We start from the raw sequence: 23,713 nt of genomic DNA, 5'->3' as shown, positions 1-23,713 counted from the left end.
TTCACATTTCTTTTTTGCGGATTTCTTTTTTGTTGGACGGTGATTATGCACGCTTGCCCTTTCTGGTATGGGATGTCGCTCTGCAATCGTCATTCATTTTGTATTTTTTTCCCCTTCTTTTGTTTTTACACTTTTCTTCTATCTCAAATTCCCTGGTAAAGTATGGCAACCCTGAAAGAGTCAACTCCAACCATGGAACACAATAGACATAACTGCAGTATGCTGTGGTTGACTCTTTCTGCCTGCTGTGATACCTACCCCTCCTCACGGAAGTATGACACGGTCATCGCCTTATGACTTGAATATCTTGAGCAAAGGACCGGCCACTCGCGAACAAAGACAAGACAATCCAAGCACCGCGTTCATCATCATACATGCTAAGACGTCCTCGTCCAGATGGCTTCAGGGGTCGCCTACCATTTGACCCGGCCGTCCTGTGAGATGCTCGATGCATTCAGGACATGGGGCACCCCCAAAAAACTCACGCTCGCCCGGTCTGATGAGTCAGGCCTGGGAGAGATGAACGCGGAACCCCCGTCAGCAGGATATCTAGGATCGATCCCCTTGGATATCATGTATGAGATCCTAGGGAGCCTCGATTACGAGAGTACGAGCAGAATACGTCTACTCAACTCGCGCTATCGGAAGCTCGTTGACTCCTTTCCGGCGTATCTGATCCTGAAGAACCATGCCCGTCAAACCTTGCGTGTCATGCGCAAAGTCAAGGTAGACTCGCGATGGTCCGTAGGGCAGATCTTCGCGGAGATGTGCTACCCTCGTTGTCGAACGTGCATGGATTTCGGCCCCTTTCTCTTCCTCCCTTCGTGTTCCCGCTGCTGCTACACTTGTCTTCGAAGCCACAGTGAATACGAGCTGGCATTTGTCTCGAGTGCCAAGGCGGTCTTCGCTCTCCCAGAAGATGCCATCAAACGCCTTGTCGCTCTTGACAATATACCGATGAATATATCATCTTATCCACTCATGGAGGATATTTGGTGTGAGGTTCGGAGCTGTCCTCGTCTTCAACTTGTCAGCGTCAGACAGGCCTACGAACTTAGCATGGGGATATACGGTGATGAATCCCAGTTGGACCAGGCTGTGAAACGTTGCAATACAGAATGGCGCAAGGAATGGGCCGAGCACATCGAGCACGGCCCTTGCTATACAGCAGACGGCCGTCTAGTTACGGAAGTGTTTACACATCCAAGGAGGATACGTTTGTCTCTCGGGCCCGAAATGCGAGGTCACAACTTCTGCTATACTGTGGATGGTCGTCTCATCGAGCAACCGCCTTTGCCCCGAGCGATAGAGTCTACGAAGCGAATTATCTTGAACCAATATCAACCTGAACCACTAGGCTCGACTTTCTTCCCTTTCTGGGACAAACGCACACAAACGGCAGAGCCCGGCATGTATTGTAGCGCCTGTGGTTATCTGTGGTATGGTACCTCCAAACTCACTTCTGAGCAGATACGCTTATTCCAACGTGCCTACTTGTCCACTGAGATTCAGATGCACTTCGAGAGATGTGAGGCTACGCAGAAAGGGTACCGGCAGCGCGATTGGCCACAAATATCCAGGTCCCGCCGGCCAAAGACATACCGCGGCACGAGTCTTGACTTCCTAGTCTCAGGAGAAGCCGAGATCAGTAAAGTTCCACCGCGAAAACCTCAAACGATAGCTAGAAAACGCAAACGAAAGGTTTCCCGTGCATGAAAGCAGACCTTGATTCGAATCTCGAATGATATGACGAGTGTAACAGATAATGCTCAAGAAGATACACCACACTCCTGGCGCCTATATACCCGCTCAGCGCCTCAACTCTGTTGTCCGTTTCAAGAGTCTCTCGTTGCCTGTCGTTCGTCCCCGTTTCTATCTCAAAAACAAGTTTTGCGCCACGACGAGATGCAGAATCATGAAATTTCCGAAAGTACTCCGTCCTGAAGAAAAGCCGACCAATAACACCAAGAAAAGAAGAACGTGGCGAAGGGAATAACCCGCCAGTCAGGATTATGCTGTGCTCCAATAGAAGCATGTGAGTCGTGGGACTATTGAGATCGACGAGAAAACAAAAGAGCATAAAGATTAAGGAAGTTCAGGCAAGACAAGAGACATCAGTCCTTCTGATCCTCTTGGGACGGAATTCCAAAGAAAGCAATTCTTTCGATCTCTGTGGTCACAAGAGTTAGTAACGTGATCCCTTCATCTCTATCGAGATTTACGTGGCTGGGGAACGAAATGCAAGCTCATCAGACCTTTGATTTGTTCTATCTGGCGGATGGTATGTCGATAGATTTTGTCCCAGCAGTGTTGATAATTGGCGAGGTTAAGATCCTCATCTCCGTAGGCACTTGCCTCGCTTTCATCGGAGAGTTTTCGCTCTCTGGGAGACGAAGTGTCCGACATCGTGACAGGCGGTTTCGACGAGGGTTGTCTCTCACTCGTGTTTGATATATCTTGCTGTCTTTGCATATGATCTTTGGCTTTTGCGTTGACGTTGTTTTAAGGTTGATGCGACAAGCAGGAAGAAGGATGGTGGCTAAGGAGGAAGCGCGACCTGGAAGTGCCAATAATGTATTTACTATGGATTTAGTGACAGCAAAGAAATGGTAGCTTTATTGGCAGAATTCCGAGGGGCAATCAATCATTTGATAATCACGCAGGCAAGACCTGAACAGCGAGAGAGAGAAAAGGGGAACACCAGCCAGCCATGGACAAAAATAACTAGCAACTTCGGAGACCCAATAGAAGAGTCACATCTGGATTCGACACTGTAATCACCGGTGTGGACCTAACTGCTCTTTTTTTTGTCTCTTCTTTTTTTTCTTTCTTCTTTGCTGCTTGCGACTGACAAAGAAATCGAGCGATAGTTAGTTACATCCTTTCCCACCGCGCACATTCCGCTCCCGTAACCCTGCTTTAAGGCTTTAATAGCTTTAACTAACTTAGCGGCGCTGGCTTAACCTATTTTCACTCGACCGGTTCCTTAGCAGGGTATGCCCCCCTAACGGCCTACAGCGGATTCTTTATCCCACGCAATCGTGATCGCGACCTGACCCGCCGTGGGCCTCCGCAGGACGATGGCCGGTGCTAAAGATTGAAGTCTGGCGGAAAGACGTAGTGAGGCAGATGGCAAGAGACATCCCTGGCCAAACATGCAGCTGAGGCTGGGTTCCACTAGATACATCGCTAACTAACCCTTATGCCTGACTTTTGATCTTTTTCCTTTCAGTCTCTCTGCGTCTCCGCCGGGTAAGGCTAGGGGAGGGGCAAATCTATGGTGTTTATAAGCAGGAGCAGCCTGTAGACTCGGTAGTAACTTCCGACCCAACAGTCCTGCATCATATTCTGATTTGCGTCTCCGCGATAGCGAGGACTAACTAAGGAGCATCGTTCTTCTGAGCGCGTGTTCCGCCATATTCCGGTACAAGAGAACAGACAGAAGCCGATGGTCTGTCTTAGCTTCTGGGGAATGGACCTATGTGAAAGATTCCAGTCAATCCTACATCATGATCAACGACCTCGATGAGGTTGTGATTCCCGTTGGGTAATAAATTACCCGTTCTCTGCTCAGCTGATATCATGCCTTTTTTCCAACCGACTGGAATCGATTGATTTGGCTACATGCGTTGGTCATGGACCAATTTATCCGAGATCCAGTGATTGCTAGTCGCTACGGGGGGCATCTTGATGAATACGGGGTACAGAGCGGCCCATGCAATTTCGTACTATGAATGTTGGTCAGACGGAGACGGCTCTCTGTATCTACTTGCTTCCCCGGATGCAAGTCTAACGGCGCCCTAATGATAGTCGTGGATCATATGCCGCTGACAGGCCTGAGCCGCCTGACAGACAGCTACTACTCTACGAGACGCAATGAGGACCTTAGCTTTCGGTGCCGAACACAATTACTTACTACTTCCTATACTCTAATCATCTCGAAACGAGGGATCGACTTTCCTCTTTGCAACCATTTGGAGCTCAAGTCTCGGATACTGAGCACCCGAGGGTCCCCCCAGCCCGACCACGTTCTGGAGGACCTCTTTCTAGCAAGCGAAGCATACGGCTTACTATCGATTCTAACGTCATCCGCAAATAATAATAAACCCGCGGAGTGCAAACCTGTGGAGACCCCGGAAGGGACGTAACGCAAAGAACTTCGCTTCGGTCCGTGCCTTCAACTTCTCCTGATAGAGATGTCACTAGTAGCAGACTAGTGCTAGTTAATTACCCTGTCGCCGACTCTTCCCCCGTGCGAAAGAAAAGATCGGCGTTTCAGTTACTGCCCTCAACCTGTCTTACATGCAGGATGGTATGTAGCTCCTTGAAAGAGGAAGGTGGAATCGATATTCATTGATTCTCGGTGAAGAGCTCTGGGTGAGGTTCTTCCATCTTCTTCTCATGCCGTGGAGAGCTGACCAAATCCGTGTAAGTTGCAGCAGGCTTGTTATACCAAGGCGCCTACAACCGGGGGTTTGTGTAAATAGACAACGTCTATCTGTCAGAACGGGCAGATGTCGGCTTCCATGACAGGGTCTATTTCTGCGCTTGAAGCCTTAGACTGGAGGCAGCCCAAAATACTCTTTGGAGTAGAATACCGCCAGTATCAATTACGGCGGTCACGCCCGCCAGATCAAGAGAGGAATGCTGTTGATCAGCAAGACGAACGCTTTAAGTGAGTTAGTTATCTACAGAGTGTTTACATTTTGTCCTCTCGTCATTGTGTGTAGTCCACTTCCAAGCCTCCAGTAGCACCCTTGGCTTCAACATGGCTAAAGACCAATGGATGCTGCCACTCCAGATGTACTGCAACCTTGGAACCTGCAGAGGAGAGAAGTGATTTTAGTGCCCGATATTATTAGGCAACTATCATTCTCCCACAGCGTACTGGGTACTATCAGGCAGGAGATATTACTTTTATGACTACTAACTGCACATGTCCCAATATGGTAACTAGTATAAACTATCCATATGATCATAATTTCCCGAATACGTTGAGCATTAGTAGTTATGTGGTACTATCTGATAGCGCAAGCACATGCTTGTCATGCTCTGAGCAAGAAAGGCCGGCTTCCGATCCTGCCCTTGTCTAGCTAGTTGCCAGAATCGATCGGACCAGGACCAGCGACGCCCTGCATGATACATCTGACTTGACCCCATCCCCCTCCCATCGCTTGGTCTGTAGTCTGTGATAATAGGTCAGGACCTTCCGTCGGTAAAACAGACCGAGAGGCATCCTTTGAACTGATCTGGTCTGGTCTAGCTTATCAGGACAATGTCTATCGCGCGTGGAATAAATAACTAGTCTACTGCTTATCTTTAGAAAGAGAGAGAGATAATCTCGATCTGACATTGATGATGATATATCGTGGCCGGGAACTCGCATGATACCTACTTTACTTTAATTTGTCTTGCATAAATTATATATTTTTAGAAAGTACTCTCTCTGGATTCTATATATATATATATATATACCATTGTACCATATAATAATAAATAGCACTTAGGCATAACATCTGTAACATACCTAGTTAAGTAGTAGTATTCTAGGGCTTCTTCCCTAACTTCTACACATGACTAGACAAAGTGGGGCAGTTATTCTGTCAGGATCAACCAATGAGAGATATCACGGCCCTTGCAGAAGCGGCAAAGGCCACCGTGTTCCGTTATTAATTACTGTAATTACTGTAATATTACTTACATGATGCTAGAAAGTCTGGACTTTCATTTGGTTCAATATGAATAATAGAAATAATAATATTATTATTAAAACCAGTCATTATTATTAACTACTTGATTGATTGATTTAATGGATCGAGTGATAAATTTAGAATCGCACAATCAAGAAGTTGAACTCTCCCAATAAAGAAGTAAGAAGTACTGACGCGTGCGGCCGGAATCCGGAGAACAATCCACTGCCAGAGAGGGATTTGATTCTGACTCGTAGAAGACACAGAATGGCGTCGTTCACTAAACTGTTTTCAATCGAGGGATGCGCCCGTTTCCGATGCGATGCGATCTGGCAAAAACCAAAAAGGCCAAAAAAAAGGTCGCCCTTGGAAAAGCGTAATTGCGATCCGCAAAGAGAGACTCTCTCTGCTCATGTGATCTGTCGCGAAGCTTTCGGTTGTTCCCTTTCGCCTTCAACTCACTCACTCAACTCTTTCTGTTCTGTTCTGTCTGTTCGAACCATCTCATTCCCAGCTTCGCAATCTTTCTCGGATCGGCGCGCAAATTGGGACTCAACCAGCGCCGTTGACTTCGACCGTTTTTTGTCGATCCCCTACCGCATTTCACCCGAACGGTTACTAGTACCCTCAACCCTCCGCAACGTTCGGACACGCGACAACTTCAAAGGTCACATCTGTTGAGTAATTACCGCTGTTCTCGCTCGAGAAGGCAATCTTGAATTCGACCTCCCAGCGCCAACACAACATACCCCAAGCGCAATGGCGAAGAAAGGAGGAAAGAAGGGAAAGGGCAACAAGGGCAAGAGCGGCGGTGGTGGAGGAGCCGCGAAGAAAGGCGTTGACGTGAAGAACATCGTGTTAGTTGCACCCTGGCAATCGTGCTTCCACGCTGCATGAAAAACGCGACGGCATGGAACTGAATGCTGATTATCTCTGCAGAAGCCCAGGACACGCCGTGGAAGATCGCGTCCTGTACGGTGACGGTGAAGCCAGTGCCGCTGCGACTCAGGATGCCCCCGAAGCTGTTGCTGCTGCTGGTACGACCTCGACCAAGGTTCCATCTGCAGCGCCTGAAACAGCTGCGGCGACGTCGGAACAACAGGAAGCCGTGAGCAAGACGCAAGAGTCCGAGACTAGCCAAGCAGAATCTGAAGAAGAGCCTACTACGGCCGAGAAGACAGGTGAGGAGAGACTTCTAGGCATACACAACCAACTTTCCAGCCAGATACTAACCTGTTCCTAGCCGCTGGAGGTGCAGGAGTTGCGGGCGTTGCGGGCGCTGCTGTTGCTGGCGAATCCGTTAAGGACACAGAGGCAGCTGCCCCGGTGACTGAAGAGGTTGTGCCCGCAGAGACGAAGGAGGTTGCTCCTGCTGAGACTACAGCTGCCAATGAGTCGCTCGCCGCTCCAGTCACGGAGGATCTGTCGAGACAGGTGCCAACAGAGGAGCTCGAGTCCTCGCGTTCGACAGAAGCACCTCTGGTGGGATCCGCAGTTGCGGGTGGCGCAGTTACAGCAGTTGCAGGCACCACGTTGGCCGAGAGACCAAAGTCGAAGGAGGCCCAGGGCAGCGAAGAGACAGCGGGCAGCGCTGCTGCGGTTGAGTTATCGGCTGTAGAACCGCATGCGAAGCGTCCATATGAGACCTCCCCGCTCATCCAGGACGAGACCAAACCATACAAGATGCCAAAGGTCGATGACTCTGCTGATGTCGCAGCCCCAGCCAAGGCTAACGGTGTACTACAGGATGGCATGCCGGGGACCTACCCAGGAACACCCTCGGGGCAGGACTCGAGCGCCGCTGCAGTGTCGGCTCTTCCCGGCGGTAATGCTGTCCAGTCTATCCCAGACTCCTCCAAGACTGCCAATGTCTCTGACATTCAAGAAGACTATCAGAAGCATACAGCCGCTGGCACAGAGCTTTCAACAGCCGGTGTTGCTGCAGCTGGAGCGCCGCTAGAGGTGCCTGGGCTAGAATCCGGAGAAACCTCGAAGGACCTCGAGACACAGCCAACGACTCAGACCTCTGCCATCAGTGCCACTGAATCTCGGGACACTTCCACGAACGGCTTGCCGATTGCTGCGGCAGCAACCGGGGGAACTGCCCCGGCGGTTGCTGCTCCGGCGGCGGCGGCGGCTACAGTCCCTGAAGGTAACAAGGAGTCTGAACTTGAAGCGCAAAAGGTCACTGAGCCGGCTGCATCTCCCGCCGTTGCTGTCACGAAGGAAGAGGTTCCTGACTTCTCTACTGCAACTGCCACCGTCCCTGTCGAGACCAACGGTGCTGAGGCTGAACGGCAACCGATCACTGAGCCCGCTGCTGCGGTGACAAAGGAACAGGCGCCAGGCTCTGTAGCTAACGGCACGCCTTCGACTCCGATCCCGGCGCTCATTGCATCTGAAGATAAGAGTGCCACACTGGCTCCTAGCTCCGCTGCTCCTGCTGGTCCGGCTGGCCCCGGTGCCGTGGCTGCTGGACTGCAGTCCCAGGAAGCAGCAGGCCAGGCGACCACAACTGGCCCAGTCTCTGGAGAAACCAAGCCTACTGAGGACGCAGCCGCTCGGGACGCGTCCCTTGAGGGAAAGAAGGCTGGTGGCGACGTTCCCAACGTCAGCCAGCTGCAGTCGACTATTGCTCAGGCTCAAGAGAAGGCGGCCGAATTGGAGAACAAGACGGCGGAGCTTGAGAAGCGCAAGAAAGGCGGCCTGTTCGGCTGGCTAAAGCGCAAGATCAAGGGAGACAAGGCCTAGACACAGCCTGGTAACGGCAGCCAAGTGATAGGGCTGCAGAGCAGCAGCCGGCTCATGCCCTGCAGTGTTGATGTTAACACTTCTAAGTTCTTCCTCTCTTGGTGTCGAATTGGTTCGAGCTTCGAATCCTAGTGTTGGGTCCACGAGACTAGGGTGGTCAATAGAGACTCTTGACTGGTATCGATGTGCGGAGTTGTCGGATAACGTGGCATCCAAACGACGACTGCCAGTCAAGGCGAAGCGTCATGTCAGTGATGGCCATGGGTCACGATTATGGAATTTCTCTGCTTGTTGAACGACATGTATTATCTTGTTCTGTATTTGTTGGGCTTGGATATGGGTTGCGGTGGATATCCTCATGCGACGGATCATCTGTCATACTCGTTGATCGCGGGACCTGCAGTGATGATGGCCATTGCGCGATCTCTCGGGTATAAGGGCGCTGCGCTTTTCATGGCAGGCAAGGGAAGTGTACAATAACGCTCAAAGATATAGTAGTAATGTTAATGATGGATGAGAGGCCGTGACTTTGGAGAAACTAGAATTATTATCAAATGCAAGAATGTTCGCTTTTGGAAGGGAATAAATAAATTCGAACATCGATCGAGCAGTTGCTCCATCGATTAACAGGCATGGCTTATCACTACTAGCTAGATTGACCTCCACTTCACACCGCCACTCGTAGTCTTTCCTCCGTGCACATGTCTATAGATAGCTACTCTTGTGCTCTAACGATAAAGCCTGAATTTCACAGCACACCAGACAGGTTTCTCACCTGTCATTCGCGGAGTAATTCGAGTAGACAGGGACGATTTGAAACAGTTGTTCGGCACCTGAATAAGTAACTAGAGAATCCAATCCCCTCAGTCGCACTTTAGACTTCGCCAGCGTAAGAGTCCATGCATGAAAAATCGACAGTATGATTCTGACGAGTAGAGACAAAGAAAAAAAAAAGAAGAGGAGATTAAAAGATGAGGTGAGTTGCGAAGGGAGAGAGGGGAAAAAAAAGAATAATTCGTATTCGAATTATTTTTGAAATTTTAGAAATGGACTCGCCGGGAATTGAACCCGGGACCTCCCGTATGCAAAACGGGCGCGATAACCCCTACACTACAAGCCCTTTCTGGTGATTGTTTTGTGTGTGTTTGGATTTATCAAACAGAGAACATGTGTTATTTTGTGTGTTTTTCACGAGTAGTTAATTATGTCGGATTATTGTCTAGAATTAGATGGTTTTTATGTCGGGCTAAGCATTGGTCGTTATATATTAGAATGTGGCTATTTTGTATTGTTATTTTCTATTTTATTCCTTTATGGGTTTATAGCGTCGAATTGTGTTCCCATCTTTCTTGTGTTTGTTCTTGTAGCGATTTGTTATATATATTTTCGGGAATCTGTGGATGTGCTAGTTACTGCAACGCAACATATCTACCGTACGAACCCGACATTTCTATTCCAGCACTGGTATCCTACCATCCCAGCCAACATCACATACTTACGATACTCTCGTATGTCCTTTCGATATGCCGCCATCTACCGAAACCCAAGGGCCACGAGAACCACAGCATGGCAGTACGGTATACCCGCTATGCCCATCTGCTAGGCTGTCAGGAAGACACGTCTCGTTCCATGCCACACTACCAGCATCGTCCGGAAAACACAGGCGAGGACCACGAGCAGCGATCCATTGGACTTGAGCGACTAGTCCTCACAGGCTCGCAGCCAGGGAGATCTCTTGGATAGATACCGTCATTAACCCCGCAGGAAAGCTGGTGCTTTTTTCTGTTTTCCAGAGAATCATGATCAACCACTCGAGTGGCGGCGCCGGTGCCCCGGAGCCACTGGATGGGACGGGCTGAGATCGTATTCAATGTATCCAAAGGACTAGACGGCGCTTGCAACGCTCGATGTTATCTGATTGAGTTGGCGTGAAAGGAGTGGCTTAGCAGCCGGGTGCCGGGACGGATGATGCTTCCAAGTTCCCACGTTGAAGTCTATAATAATGCTGTTGCACTTGGCTACCTAGCGGGTGAAAGCTGAGAGCAAACTTTTGCAGCCCCATCTCATGCCACAAGTTGCTGGATAGCAGACTGCTCGTATGGGGACCTTCATAATTGTACCGGATGTCTCTTTGCAACCGTGGCTAGCCTCCTGGTTCTGTTGTGGCACTGCGCTTGGTGTCCCTGAGCTCCCGAGATGACCCCTCATCATCTTCTTTCTCCCCACCCCGCGTTGACAGCTTCTTGGGCTAGCAAGCTCGTGAAACAAAACATGATACAGAGCTCATCTCAACCCTTGTGCTTTACCCTGCTAGGGCGGCAGCAAGCAGAAGCTTGTATTCTAGCCATCAGCGGCAACAATCACCACTGAGACATTTATCCGTAATGGCCCTGCGTACAGGCTCGTAGATAGATGGTGACTGGCCTAGAACGCGTATCATCGATCTGGCCGACACGCAGCCATACTGGATGCGAAACATCGCGCGGCAGACTACTGCATATCTGACAGCCTGTCCAGCTCTGATATTCGCCCGCGGATCGTGATCGGGACGACTGTCCACCATGTCCAACGCGAATCGACTCGTAGACGACGTCGAGATCATCCACTTGATTAACTTTCCCCACCTCCAGCGCCCCTCGAGGCAACGGAACCGGTCTGCGCGAGCTCAACAGGATGCCCCTCCAGGTGTAGAGTGGCTGGAAACGGACCAGGCTTATAAAGAGTCCTCTGCGGCATTCTTTCAATTCTGCTTCTTTTGTTTCTGCTGTCTGTCGTTGCTGGAACTCAATTCAGCACGTTCTTTGTTAAACCTCCCTGATTACTCTCTCTCCCCACTCCTAGCTTACCGCGCCCTCACAATCAAGTAACCGCCGATCAAGAAAACGAGACAAGATGGTGCACCTCGCCCCCGTCAAGAAGGACTCTGAAGCCCTGACTCGCTCGCTCAGCGAAGGTGTCGAGACTCTGAGTCTGGATGCCCCGCAGGGTGAAGATGCGTTCTACTCGAGTGTCTACGGTTCCCGCTTTGCTATCGAGCAGCTGCCGTCTACCGAGATGCCCGAGAAGGAGATGCCTCGTGATGTCGCCTACCGGATGATCAAGGATGAATTGAGTTTGGATGGTAACCCAATGCTCAAGTAAGAACCTTCCCTTCCCATGGTTTCCTCATGTTTTAGGGCCACAGCGTGGAATCGCAGGCTGGTGATATTTCTACATGCTCTAAGAACCGAAATGCTGACTGGTTTCCTGACTATAGCCTGGCGAGTTTCGTCACCACATACATGGTATGTTGTTCAATTGTTGCGCTAAACACGGCGTGACGCTGCCTCAAAATGCGACTATGCTCACCAATTATGCAGGAAGAGGAGGTCGAGAAGCTCATGTGCGAGTCGTTCAGCAAGAACTTCATCGACTATGAGGAGTACCCGCAGACCGCAGAGATCCAGAACCGCTGTGTCAACATGATCGCCAGACTGTTCAACGCCCCGACGGACGACAAGGATGATCACGCGATGGGCACTTCCACCGTTGGTTCCTCAGAGGCCATCATGCTGGCAACCCTCGCCATGAAGAGACGCTGGCAGAACAAGCGCAAGGCCGAGGGCAAGGACACCTCGAGACCCAACATCGTCATGAACAGTGCAGTTCAGGTTTGCTGGGAGAAGGCTGCGCGCTACTTCGACATCGAAGAGAAGTACGTTTACTGCACGGAAGACCGCTACGTCATCGACCCTAAGGCCGCTGTCGACCTCGTCGACGAGAACACTATCGGTATCTGTGCTATCATCGGTACCACTTATACCGGACAGTACGAGGACGTCAAGGCCATCAACGACCTCTTGATCGAGAGAGGACTTGATACCCCAATCCACGTCGACGCTGCCAGTGGTGGTTTCGTTGTTCCCTTTGTCAACCCCAGCTTGGAATGGGACTTCAGACTTCCCAAAGTTGTCTCGATCAACGTCTCCGGACACAAGTACGGTCTGGTAAGGAGCTACTCCGCTTGCAACAATACCCGAAAATGTGCTGATCATGTCAACAGGTCTACCCCGGTGTTGGCTGGGTTGTTTGGCGATCCCCCGAATACCTGCCCAAGGAACTTGTCTTCAACATCAACTACCTCGGTGCCGACCAGGCCAGTTTCACCCTCAACTTCTCCAAGGGAGCTTCCCAGGTCATCGGCCAGTACTACCAGATGATCCGCCTGGGCAAGCATGGCTACCGCTCCATCATGGTCAACCTGACCCGCACTGCTGATTACCTGGCTGCCCAGCTGAAGGAACTCGGCTTCATCATCATGAGCGAAGGCCGTGGACAGGGTCTGCCCCTGGTGGCTTTCCGCCTCGACCCGACCAAGGACCATGTTTTCGATGAGTTCGCTATTGCCCACCAGCTCCGTGAGCGCGGCTGGGTTGTTCCCGCCTACACCATGGCTCCGCACAGCGAAGCGCTCAAGCTGATGCGTGTCGTCGTGCGTGAAGATTTCACCAAGGCCCGCTGTGACAGCCTGGTTCAGGACATCAAATTGGCCCTCCAGGTCCTCGAGGCCATGGACAAGGCCAACCTCGAACGCTACAAGCAGTAAGTCCATGAGTTTTCGTTTGCTTCAATCCTGCAGAACTTGCGGTGTCTACGTTCCTTTGCCAAAAATCTGCCAATGACAAGACCCCTCATCGTCTGTTCAGATGGAATAGACCAAGCTAACGCATCGATTTTCTCACTAATGCAGGCACATGAGCCACTTCGTGAAGCGCTCCCGTAAGGTTACCCAGACTCACCCGCACTACAAGAACGAGAAGCACTCCTTGCAGGGTAAGACCGGCAAGACGCACGCCGTGTGCTAGATTTTGCTTCTCCATTTCCCCACACCCATCATGAACTAGAGCCTATGCGGTACAGTCTCGCGCCTCTAGGCCATGTTTTACCAACGATAAAATGATGTTCCTGGCTAGCGAGTTCTAGATTCTAGGATACGATACATATTGATGCCTTTTACCCTCCTGCTTTTTACGGAAACGGGAAAGGAACCTCCTATTCCGGAGGTTATGATGACGATATTAGAAATAAAAAATGAAGATACGACTTTTTTCATACTGTACATATCCCGTTCTAATTGAAAACCAAACTACGTAGTTCGTAATATGATAGTATATTCAATCCAAAGATCATAATTAAGTTCGTGGATTTGGTATAATACATACTCTGAAGAAACAAATGATTTAAAAGTAATGCAAATATCTATTCGATACGTCATCTCGCACGGATGTCAAAACTCCATGGCTAGTGTGCAGCCTCAGCCGCTATTTTAAATTTAAATCTCCTTCCGGCCTGTGGAGACCGGGGATCACATTCCTAATTCCGGGCACTATGTAACTTATGGTATGGAATTATAGTCCGATATAACTAGTTGTGGTATCACTATATTTCCGTGCCGCTTGTCATGTATGTATGTACATTTATGATCCGCTTTAGTCGATTATTGTTTGTCCTAGTTATGTATGTATGTATGTATGTACCCGCAGCTTTTTATTCTCGAACCAAGTAGAGTATGCGCAATATTCCTCATGTTGCATGTGCATGTGCATGGATTGTCTCAACTCTTTCTCCAATTCTAATAGCGTCTTCGCAGGATCTGTCGGATTGATCTGAACTTCAAACAGTGCGCGGTCTTCGCCTTGCTGTTATCAATACGATGCACGTCCTCTTTCTCACCGGCACCTTGTCCTTGAGCTTCGGGGAGCTCGGCCTGGATGATGTCGCACGCAGTCTGGTAGCTAGCTCTAGTTCGCAGCAGCGACGAGGATGCGCTTACCAGTCGCAGTTGGGGTCCCGTGCGCGAGGAGATGTGTCTCCGCGACGTCGCGGATGTCTGCATAGTCAGCAAAATCAGCCGATGGCATATCGGTTAGAGAGTGATCCTCCGCCTGGAGGACAAAGGGACTGGCCGAATAGACGATTTCATTGACACCCTGCACAGCCTCATCGAAGGCGGGCGGGTGTTACATATCAGGCGCTACGACGACGAAGGTGAGCTTGTCACGATCCTGTGGGTTCGCAGATTTTCCCGATGGAAGACTCCGAGCGGACCGTACCCCGGACATTTGCAGCTCTTGGAAGAGGAATTTGTCAAGAATGTGCGCTGCCAGCGAACCCTAATGCTCCGATTAGGGAGGACAGTTTGCTCTGATGCAGATGTTGTACTCTGTCGCACAGAGTGTGGGGATTTTTTTGGATAGGTAATAATGCTGAGTGAGGCATTCGATGGTGGTGGTGATACGCAAGGGTAGAGTCCCGGTTCCAGAGCTGTGGATTTGTGGATGATTTATGTGTGGCGTACATGAACTAGCAGAGAAAGATGGATGAAAGGAGTAATTATAAGGTGGATGAAATATATTCACAAGAAAGATTCAGGAGGAGTATGTATATGTCTTGGAGAAGGCATGGAGAATTCGAGATATAGTGAATATACTCTAGACGATGCGGATGAGAGAAACTCAGAGAAACCGTGGTCTCAACGCGGCTCGACGATAAGCCGCTGATTATGTTCCACTGACGGAAGAAGATAATCGGAGACCAGATAGGTGTGCCTTGTGGCGCAGAGATCGCATCAAAACATTGAATGCGCCCTAGATTCAAGAGTCGCCGCAAGCGGACCCGCTTTCCCCAACTGGCTGTAAGTACTCGCCCTCTTTGACTGGGTTCTTGAAAAAAGATCGACTGGCATGCTTGTCGATCCCGTCAACTGAATCTAAGCATATAAGGAAATAGACGCTTTAGAAGAAAAAAAGAGTGAGACATCCGTGGGCTGATTCTCTTTGTCCCCTTCGAGCCAAGATTCACTCACGTATGACTGCGGCCCGCAACTCCCAGCAGTGGGCCGATGAACGAGTGATTGCCGGCTTGGAATGTACGGTGATAAATAATCGGGCAACAATGCAGGGCATTTGTAGACGAACGCGGATCTGATATCTCGTAAGCACTAAGCCCGGAAATAAATAATATGACTATAGCTCTGCAAGCACCCTGAAAGTATGGTGATCTTATGAGCTTCTTTGCGACTCTCATACTCGCAACGCGGCCGTCAAAGCAGAGGTATAGACAGCGGAGGGAAAGGTTCAGAGAAGAAAGCTACCAGCGCGGGTGTTAGGGACGATGGGGAATAAACTCAGTTACTGCGAGCCACGATGCCAGATCTGCGCCGTCGCTTTCAGAGTTAATCGGATACCTACCCCGCAGGAGCGAGAAGCGCAGATGTTGGGCAATGAGGGAGCAGGAGATGCTCACGATGGTATCTTGCACAGCCCAGGAGCAGGGTACGATGGTTCTCTTATCTCTGCGGACGAGATGAAGGTGCGTTATTACGTGATGCTAGGAATATATATCATATAGTCTTTTGACTGACCTTACCAGGGCGTTGATAACCTTCGATGTCTGCTTCGGAAACCGGATGATTTTACGCCAGAAGACGGGGACGAGGATTTTGAGAAAGATGCCACTTGTTTCCTGACAGACGTTGCAGCTCACAGAGGGCCGGTCATATATCGATCCGGCCCTTTTCGGACGTCGAGGCACGGTGTGACAGAGGCGAAGATCACTAACGATGTAAGTCAATGCGGACACTCGGGCCGCAGTGGATATTAATTACCATACTACTGCAGAATGACGCTTTTGGTGGAGAATGGGGTATGCCTTTTCATCCCACATGCTTTGAGATCTTCAAACGCGTCTGTTTGGCAAAGCTCGGATACGTCGATATCGATGGGTTGTGGAGGGTAAGAGATGTGAGTGCTTCCACTTGGCTACGCTGAGAACTGCCTCGTATTGACGTCTAGAAAGCTACGAGGATCATACGAGTATTCAGCAGCTGGAACTCGGCGCGCTCTTTCGGTGCGTCAGTACGCATTCGAGGATGAGGGTTGGCACTACAAGCCCGGCACTGAGGTTTGTCAGACGCAACCTCTTCTATTCTCCATTCCACTCACTGACGTGCGAAGTACTTGGCGGCGAATCCGGTGAATATCCCCGGATTTGAAGAACTCGTGAAGAGTTGTGCAGACGAACCTACTGTGGAAGGAAACGGCCAATTGTCGCCAGAGTCAAGCCCGCAGCAGGATCCTGAAGTGGAAAGCCCGAAACCAGACATCTTCAGCAAGCTTCCCAACGAGCTTCTCAGCGAGATCATGTGGTATCTCTCCCCCGGTGATATTGCAAATTTACGACTTGCTACGCGGTCATATCGTTGCCTTCCGGACATTCTCTTCAAGCATCTCATCCGCACCGAGATGCCATATTTCTGGGAATTTGATGATCTCGATTCACAACAAACGGACTGGTCTCAACTTTACGCCAAATTGAAACTTGACTGGAAGAAAAATGTCCTGGGTTTGCGGAATCGGGAGCGAATCTGGAAAGAAGTGGAGGGCATCGTGAAAATGATCAGTGAGACAAACTGCGGCCTGGTTCATTGAACCGACTAGCTTTCGCTGTTCGCTTGCTGAAGGCCCAATTCGTCTTAATTTGCATCGTTGGAGTTTGGCGTTGACTAGATACCCTACTCATCTAGTGATGGGACAAAGGAGTGGTGCTGATCAAAAGTCTTTCGTGTCTCTTTTCTTTCGATGTCCTACACTGCATTGACCCATCTGAAGACATTGATATTTGCATGTGGCGTTTGGCAGCATACTAGACGGGGAATGCCGACTTTCAGTGTCTCTTCTCAGTTACATAGTTACTCTTTAGTGCTAATCATAATAAAAGCCAGTCCTGAACTACTCAATTAATCAGATAGGGAGCTCTCTGTTCCCAGTGAGTGGGGTCCAATCGCGCTGCTGCTTCTTTCATCGAGCGTCCCAACTCGTCCAAAGCAACCCACGAATAAGTTCTTCAAGTGGTACTCTGGGTTCTATTCACACTAGCCACTTTACAATGATTGCTTTTTTTTTGTCTGATATTCTTGTCACGGCACTGGCAGAATGACGTCACGTACACGGAGTCCGTGGTGCATCTAAACCACCAAGCTCAGCAAACCCAGAGTCAGTAATTATTTGAACTCTTGATACTCAGGATACCACGATTATTGAGCTGTCAAGCGTACGATCCATTAGAGTACATTGCCATCCTATTTCTAACAGAAGTTAAACATAACTGCTGCTTACGTCAATTCTCGCAGCTCATCTCGAAAATGCAACACCTGACCATTGATCCGAGATCAACGAAGGCCCCAACACGGGACCTCCCATCCTCGACAATTGTACCATCGGAACTGCCAGACGCAAAGGAAATCAAGGCCCACCCGTCCAAGTCTGGCGGCGAGAATGCTTCTCTCTACTTTGTCGGGACGGCGACAACAATCCTGTTAGAATGCCCACATATACAAGCCAATATTAACCATTCGGACAGCTAATCTCTCTGTTAGGGAATGGGAAGGCATTCGCTTGATGACAGATGTTAGCTTTCTAACGATATCTTTTAGACATTGGTCTCAATTGACTGACCAGTACCATATTAGCCGAATTTTCTCCACGCAGGCGATCATGTTCACCTCGGTCCCGGAGTCTCTGCTACTAGAAAGACCAATCCTGCAGTAGACCTGCATGATTTACCACGAGTTGATGTAGTTTTGCTGTCGCATTATCATGGGTAGTTTCATATTTCCCATTCTCCCCTTTTTTTCTAACCACTTAATCTTCGCTGTAAGATCATCAAACTAATGTATGCATATCGGACACTGAAAGGGACCATTTCGACCAAAAAGTCGAAGCTTCGCTCAGGCGTGATTTACCAATCATCACCACACCACATGCAAAGTCACACTTGACATCAAAGGGCCCCGAGGACTCTTTTACGGATGTCTTTGAGCTTGATGTCTTCCAGCAAATGTTGATTGATATTAACAATGAAGGAAAGCAACATCCTCGAATTAGAGTCACGGCCATGCCGGGGAAGCATGTTCCGACTAAGCTCTTGCAGACTCTGAACGATATTGCTCAGGCAGTAAGTATCATCATGATCATTTTGCGAATCTATCGCTGGCGTGGTCAGATATAGCTGAGATCCATCGATAACAGATCCCTCCGACGAACGGCTGGATGGTCGAGCTAGGCTACGGCCAACCAGGCGCTACGAACCCGGACTTTGAAACCGGATACAGAATTTACATCTCGGGGGATACTCTCATGGTCGACGAATTGAAGGAGATTCCGAAACGATTCGCAGGAGAGAAGATCGATCTGATGCTGATTCATCTTGGGGGTACTACCGTTCCCAGTCCCGCGATGTTGCCGATGGCTGTTATGGTTACGATGGACGCGAAGCAGGGACTGGAGCTGGTTCAGCTCATCAAGCCGGATCTGACGATCCCGATCCACTATGATGATTACAATGTGTTCGCGAGTCCGTTGGAAGATTTCAAAAAGGCGATGGAAGAGGCGGGGTTAGGCGATAAGGTTGTTTATTTGGATAGGAAGGATCAGTACAAGTTCAAAGTAAGGGGTTAATATTGAGGGTGTATTTGATGGGGAAGCTTGGTTTTATACTATACTGTTTACGAAAGGATCAGATAATCAGAACTAATATTGCTTCATCAAAGAAATCCTGGCGCTAGCGTTTATCTCAACTCGTGCTTCTGCAGAATAACCCGAAAAGCTGCTACACTCCTGGACATTCTTCAAGCAGGCTTTCTCATATTTCGATGTGGAAATGTCACGTCCAGCCTGGAAAGCTTTATCGCATATACAATAGACCTCTCGGACACTGTACACTGTTAGTTTTATCCCTTTCTAGTAGGATAGATACATCATGCACCAACCGAAACTAACCCCAACCCATCAAGGACTATGAGTACACATACACCAAGCCGAATCACAATATTCCGATAACTCAAGAACGAGTCCGACCCTCTGCTCTACCGACAGTTTTAGCCTCTTACATCTCAATCAAACCCTACATTGTATGACAGAAGCAAATCCACACCCATACCTGCCTATTACCAATTCAGATGTTCATACTAGCATGTCTGCGCTTATTATATCTCCGTCCGCGACGATTCTCATACTGATGATCTGATCGTGGACGTTCCGCGCGCGGTGTATCGTCTGGTGATCCGCTACTGGTATCAATGGAGGATCGTCCGCTGCGGTGGAATGACCAGAAGCGGGGAACTAAACATCTGCATACGCATAGGCAGCGCATGAGTTGTTTTCTTCTTCTGGGAATGGGAGGTTGAGAATGATAGATTTTTTGCAGAATATTATGTATTGATTTTTTATTTATTTTTTTTTTTTGATAATAGGGATGGGTGAAGTAAAGCTGTTGCTTAATGTTGACGAATCCTGATAATTCGGATGAAATTGGGAGATGAAAGATGATTGTCTATTCTTATGAAGGGGAATAGCTAATATATGCTAGCTACACGTGATATATTAATATACCCGGGCTATACCTGCTGATTCTGTAACATATCCCCCTAGTTTAAAAAGAATATAATGTCCTCACTGCTATATAAATGCGTAAATATTGTTATATAATAATATCTTGAAATACCTATCTTATTTAATAGAAAGTAATATATTCTCTCTGCTGTAGTGCTGCGAGAGAGTAGGGTCTGTCCTATTAGGCTATATTATAGATAGGTTAGTTATATTAGCGCGTAATAGGTCTTATTCCTATTATTATTATTATAGCATCTATATAGCTAGATTAACCTTATAAACATTTTGTAGAAGATAAAGATAGTTAATATATATAGAGAATCGCTCTTCAGCTATACGGAGGTATTATTTATAATTAATATATAATATATAAAAGACAATAAAATTCTCCTTAATAATAAGCCCGTTTTTATCTATATATTAGATATTATAGCCGTTCTATTTATTTGTTTTTATAACCCGAGGCTATATATAGGTATTAATACCCTGTTTAATTATACTATCCTTTATAGGATTATTAGCATAAGTATTGTACAATATACTAACTAGATATATAAGGAGGTATTAAGGTTTATATAGGACTGGCCATAGTAGCGTAGGGGCATTAATATTCTTTATATTATAGTTAATAATAAAGTATAAATATAAAATAAGGAAATAGAATCGCTTTAATAATAGAATAATATTATTCTTATTATTTTAATAGCTAGGCAAGCTTACGGCATAGTTGTTTAATATTAGTTATAGATTAATTAGTATTACTAGAGGTATTACTATTTATAATAGTATTTAGATAAATTTATTATTGTTACTTTTATCTATTACCTAGGTCTTTATAGTAGCTATATTTAATTTATTTAGTAGCAAGAGTTATTGCGCAATAATAAGAATATTAAGAATATAGTTTATTCTTCCCTTATAGGCCTAAATAGCCTGTTTTAGCTTATTATTCTTTAGTACACCCTTAGAAATATATAGATTAGTTATATTGAGGGCCGATAAAGGAAAACCCCTTTTTAAAATAACTTTAACTATAATAATAATGTTTTAATCTTTTTTTTAATAAAGCTGTCGAAGTCTGTCCGGCTTATTTTAACCTAGGGCTTATTAGGTCAGAATAGCATAATAATAGCTAAGGGCATGCTTAATACAGAATTTGCGAAATTTAGCTATAAATTGCTTAATTCTGAATAATATAAATGCTATAATATAAGAAAGCAGTTATAAATATCCGATAAAATAATAGGAAATATGCAGATATACTTAGTATTCTTAATAGATATAAATAGTAGTAAGATAAAAGTAAGCAGTAGTAATATAGAAAGATAAGGTAAGATAATAAAGTAAAGAAAAGAAAAGTAAAGTCTAGTCCTATATCTTATAAGGCCTTTTTTTCTTCCTTTTTTTTATGGGCTAGTTAGATAGGCCCTAGTCTTTCCTAGGTTATTTATAGTAATATTTAGGAGATAGAGAGACTTCTTCTAATAATAAAGAATACTGCGCATTATATTTAGTAATAAGCTCTATAGCGCCAAGAAGAAGTTCGCAATAAGAGTACTAGATATTATATTTAGGTCCTATACCTTTCTAATATATAAGATATTTTCTCTCGGGTTTATTATAGCTGCGCCTGGTAAGACAATAATTAAAAAATATATTAATCTTAAAATACTAAAAGCTATTGTTATTTATAAACTTAGGGTATTTTATATTTTTAAGTTGCAGGCAATAAAAGGGATTAGTTTATAGATAAGGTTCTAAATGCAATACTGAGAATATATTATAGATATTCTATATCTTAGGAAGCTTAAGCTTATATACTAGGCAACTTATATATTTAAGGACTTTAAATAGGCTAGCAAATTGCTGAGAAAGTTTAGGTTTAAGCTTTTTAATAGATAGTAGGATATAACTGCGGTATAGTCTAACAAGAACCTTATTGTCTGGGGCGAAGTATATTAGAGTATACTTATAGTTATATTAGCGTTTAGCTTTAATAATAATAAGAGCAATTGCTTTATATATATTAATATATATAGTAAAGCTCTAATATATAGTATAATATAAATTAAGTAATATAGCTAATATATTTAAAGCAATATTATAGTAAAGTTTATAAGCGGAGTACTTAATAATCGCAGAAGGAATAGAATTTAATACTTTCTAAAGCTAAGGTAGAGCTAATAGCTATACTATAGGGTCTTTAAGAAATATAAAGAAGTAGTATAGAGCGTATTCTGCTATTTAATTAGATTACTTAAATTGCTTATTAATTTATAAGTAATATATAATAGAAAATAACAGCTTTATATTAAGCTTTTTAAATAGTAAATGCTATAACTAAGAAAGAAATTTTCTATTTTAATTAAAAATTATACAATATAAGATTTCTTAGTCTTTAAAACAGAGTTACTTTAATAATACCTATACCTAGTATGCGGTAATCTATATTACTATACTAAGAATAAAAATTACTCTTTTAATAAACTTATATATTATAAATATATAATAGTCTTTACTATTAGTATTTAAGAGTCCTAGAATAAAATTAACTATTATTATATAAAATAGAATAGCCGGGCTTATTATAGGCTAAAGTAAGCCCTATAACTTATATTACTATATCTTATTTAATAAATATTAAGGGTAGTACTTAATATATATATATATATTTTTTAAGCAGCAGTATATAGCTAGACTATCTAGATATCTTAGAATTTGCTTAATATCTAAATGCCCGGCATTATTATAGGTAAGCCGGAGGACTTCTAGCAATACTATATAAGGTATATATAGCCTCTTTTAGCTATTATAGTCTTTTATATATAGAAGACTATCTTGCTTTAAATACAGTAGTCTTACAGCATTATTACTAAAGGCCTTATTAAAGCTAAATACTATTAGCACGCAGGATTAATATAGATTTATAATATAGCCTTAAAAGATCTTATTCTTAAATTCTTCCTATATTTAAACTAGGGTTATTATATAAATAGGCTCTTATTTCTTCTCTTCCCCTATATAGGTAAAAGAAATATAGTTGACATCTTTAAGTATTAAGGTATTAGGCTCTATTATTAGAAATAGTAAATGCAATAATATATTAGCAATAATATTAGCAGCGCCAGGCTTATAAATAAGCTAAATATTAAACTTTTGCATATATTATAAGGCGAGGATTAAATAAAGATTAAGCTAGTTTATAGATATTAAGCATAAAGTTATCTGTTTTACTATTATAAGAGTTAAACTATAATTAGTAAATATAATTAGGGGTAAAGAGTCTGGCGCTAATTTAATAATATAGCACATTTTTTAAAAAACTTAAATAAAATATATAACTTCTATTTTTATAGGCTAGTAGTTTCTTTTTACTATATTTAGCTATTAACTAAGGAATATTATTAGTTATATATATAACTAATTTAATATAGCTTTAATAAGGGGAGCCTATATTAAAAGATATCTATTATCTTTTATAGCTTTATCTTTATTATAGATATAATATAATATAGCGCTAAATTCTTCTTTATAAGTATCTAGATTAATATAGAGCTAGTATATATTAGTAAAGTATATAAGAAAAGAAGGCTATTTAAAGTATTCTTAAAGCTATTAGAATAACTATAATTTTACTAGTAATAGAATTAATTCTATTTATTTAATATAAGATATATATACTTAACTGCTAGTAGGACTGTTCTATAATAAAAGCTTCTTCCTTTCTTAAAGGGGGCCAGATATTATAGTATAATTAGGGATATACTATTAAAACTACCTAATAATATTTAAGTAGTGCTTAAGCTGCTAAAGATTTTTAAAGAAGGTTAATTTAATAATAGC

The 23,713-nt window shown here is 45.3% G+C and overlaps 5 protein-coding genes and 1 non-coding gene across 6 annotated transcripts; 5 read left to right on the top strand and 1 right to left on the bottom strand.

The window, feature by feature from the left end:
• Positions 1 to 9: 9 nt before the first annotated feature.
• On the top strand, positions 10 to 2,036 carry C8Q69DRAFT_477741 (hypothetical protein). Its single transcript, XM_028631345.1, has 2 exons — positions 10 to 1,412; positions 1,471 to 2,036. The coding sequence occupies exons 1-2, from the start codon at positions 397 to 399 to the stop codon at positions 1,625 to 1,627; spliced, it is 1,173 nt and encodes a 390-aa protein (XP_028482256.1). The 5' UTR covers positions 10 to 396; the 3' UTR covers positions 1,628 to 2,036.
• Positions 2,037 to 9,488: 7,452 nt separating this feature from the next.
• Positions 9,489 to 9,561, bottom strand: C8Q69DRAFT_t117. The gene has a single exon. It is a non-coding gene; the product is annotated as a tRNA-Ala (tRNA).
• A 1,994-nt stretch (positions 9,562 to 11,555) lies between these two features.
• On the top strand, positions 11,556 to 13,622 carry C8Q69DRAFT_477728 (pyridoxal phosphate-dependent transferase). Its single transcript, XM_028631344.1, has 4 exons — positions 11,556 to 11,725; positions 11,801 to 12,427; positions 12,484 to 13,022; positions 13,171 to 13,622. Exons 1-4 carry the CDS (start codon positions 11,723 to 11,725, stop codon positions 13,283 to 13,285), a joined length of 1,284 nt encoding a protein of 427 aa, XP_028482255.1. The 5' UTR covers positions 11,556 to 11,722; the 3' UTR covers positions 13,286 to 13,622.
• Positions 13,623 to 13,895: 273 nt separating this feature from the next.
• C8Q69DRAFT_83868 (hypothetical protein) lies at positions 13,896 to 14,487 on the top strand. The gene is made up of 3 exons (XM_028634094.1): positions 13,896 to 13,949; positions 14,060 to 14,211; positions 14,263 to 14,487. The coding sequence occupies exons 2-3, from the start codon at positions 14,134 to 14,136 to the stop codon at positions 14,404 to 14,406; spliced, it is 222 nt and encodes a 73-aa protein (XP_028482254.1). The 5' UTR covers positions 13,896 to 13,949; positions 14,060 to 14,133; the 3' UTR covers positions 14,407 to 14,487.
• A 700-nt stretch (positions 14,488 to 15,187) lies between these two features.
• On the top strand, positions 15,188 to 17,225 carry C8Q69DRAFT_83781 (hypothetical protein). The gene is made up of 5 exons (XM_028634093.1): positions 15,188 to 15,791; positions 15,852 to 16,043; positions 16,100 to 16,222; positions 16,278 to 16,382; positions 16,436 to 17,225. The coding sequence occupies exons 1-5, from the start codon at positions 15,594 to 15,596 to the stop codon at positions 16,907 to 16,909; spliced, it is 1,092 nt and encodes a 363-aa protein (XP_028482253.1). The 5' UTR covers positions 15,188 to 15,593; the 3' UTR covers positions 16,910 to 17,225.
• Positions 17,226 to 17,246: 21 nt separating this feature from the next.
• On the top strand, positions 17,247 to 19,016 carry C8Q69DRAFT_477718 (beta-lactamase-like protein). Its single transcript, XM_028631343.1, has 6 exons — positions 17,247 to 17,546; positions 17,611 to 17,795; positions 17,857 to 17,887; positions 17,950 to 18,080; positions 18,176 to 18,434; positions 18,509 to 19,016. The coding sequence occupies exons 2-6, from the start codon at positions 17,623 to 17,625 to the stop codon at positions 18,935 to 18,937; spliced, it is 1,023 nt and encodes a 340-aa protein (XP_028482252.1). The 5' UTR covers positions 17,247 to 17,546; positions 17,611 to 17,622; the 3' UTR covers positions 18,938 to 19,016.
• Positions 19,017 to 23,713: the final 4,697 nt, after the last annotated feature.

This window comes from Paecilomyces variotii, assembly GCF_004022145.1.
Source record: "Paecilomyces variotii strain CBS 101075 chromosome Unknown C8Q69scaffold_12, whole genome shotgun sequence".
In the NCBI taxonomy this organism is placed as follows: domain Eukaryota; kingdom Fungi; phylum Ascomycota; class Eurotiomycetes; order Eurotiales; family Thermoascaceae; genus Paecilomyces; species Paecilomyces variotii.
The sequence above is the reverse complement of the archived record's forward strand: the minus strand, read 5'-3'. Positions and strand labels throughout refer to the sequence as shown.

What these genes read in the sequence shown, in the direction of transcription:
- C8Q69DRAFT_477741 (XM_028631345.1), top strand. Translation starts at nt 397, where the DNA reads ATGGCTTCAGGGGTCGCCTACCATTTGACCCGGCCGTCCTGTGAGATG. An exon ending in CAAACGGCAGAGCCCGGCAT is followed by an intron (nt 1,413 to 1,470) that starts GTATTGTAGCGC and finishes ACTTCTGAGCAG; the next exon opens with ATACGCTTATTCCAACGTGC.
- C8Q69DRAFT_477728 (XM_028631344.1), top strand. An exon ending in CCGGACACAAGTACGGTCTG is followed by an intron (nt 12,428 to 12,483) that starts GTAAGGAGCTAC and finishes TCATGTCAACAG; the next exon opens with GTCTACCCCGGTGTTGGCTG. An exon ending in AACCTCGAACGCTACAAGCA is followed by an intron (nt 13,023 to 13,170) that starts GTAAGTCCATGA and finishes TCACTAATGCAG; the next exon opens with GCACATGAGCCACTTCGTGA.
- C8Q69DRAFT_83868 (XM_028634094.1), top strand. Translation starts at nt 14,134, where the DNA reads ATGCACGTCCTCTTTCTCACCGGCACCTTGTCCTTGAGCTTCGGGGAG. An exon ending in ATGATGTCGCACGCAGTCTG is followed by an intron (nt 14,212 to 14,262) that starts GTAGCTAGCTCT and finishes TACCAGTCGCAG; the next exon opens with TTGGGGTCCCGTGCGCGAGG.
- C8Q69DRAFT_83781 (XM_028634093.1), top strand. Translation starts at nt 15,594, where the DNA reads ATGGGGAATAAACTCAGTTACTGCGAGCCACGATGCCAGATCTGCGCC. An exon ending in TCTCTGCGGACGAGATGAAG is followed by an intron (nt 15,792 to 15,851) that starts GTGCGTTATTAC and finishes TGACCTTACCAG; the next exon opens with GGCGTTGATAACCTTCGATG. An exon ending in ACTACAAGCCCGGCACTGAG is followed by an intron (nt 16,383 to 16,435) that starts GTTTGTCAGACG and finishes TGACGTGCGAAG; the next exon opens with TACTTGGCGGCGAATCCGGT.
- C8Q69DRAFT_477718 (XM_028631343.1), top strand. Translation starts at nt 17,623, where the DNA reads ATGCAACACCTGACCATTGATCCGAGATCAACGAAGGCCCCAACACGG. An exon ending in GGGACGGCGACAACAATCCT is followed by an intron (nt 17,796 to 17,856) that starts GTTAGAATGCCC and finishes TCTCTCTGTTAG; the next exon opens with GGAATGGGAAGGCATTCGCT. An exon ending in TTGCTGTCGCATTATCATGG is followed by an intron (nt 18,081 to 18,175) that starts GTAGTTTCATAT and finishes GGACACTGAAAG; the next exon opens with GGACCATTTCGACCAAAAAG.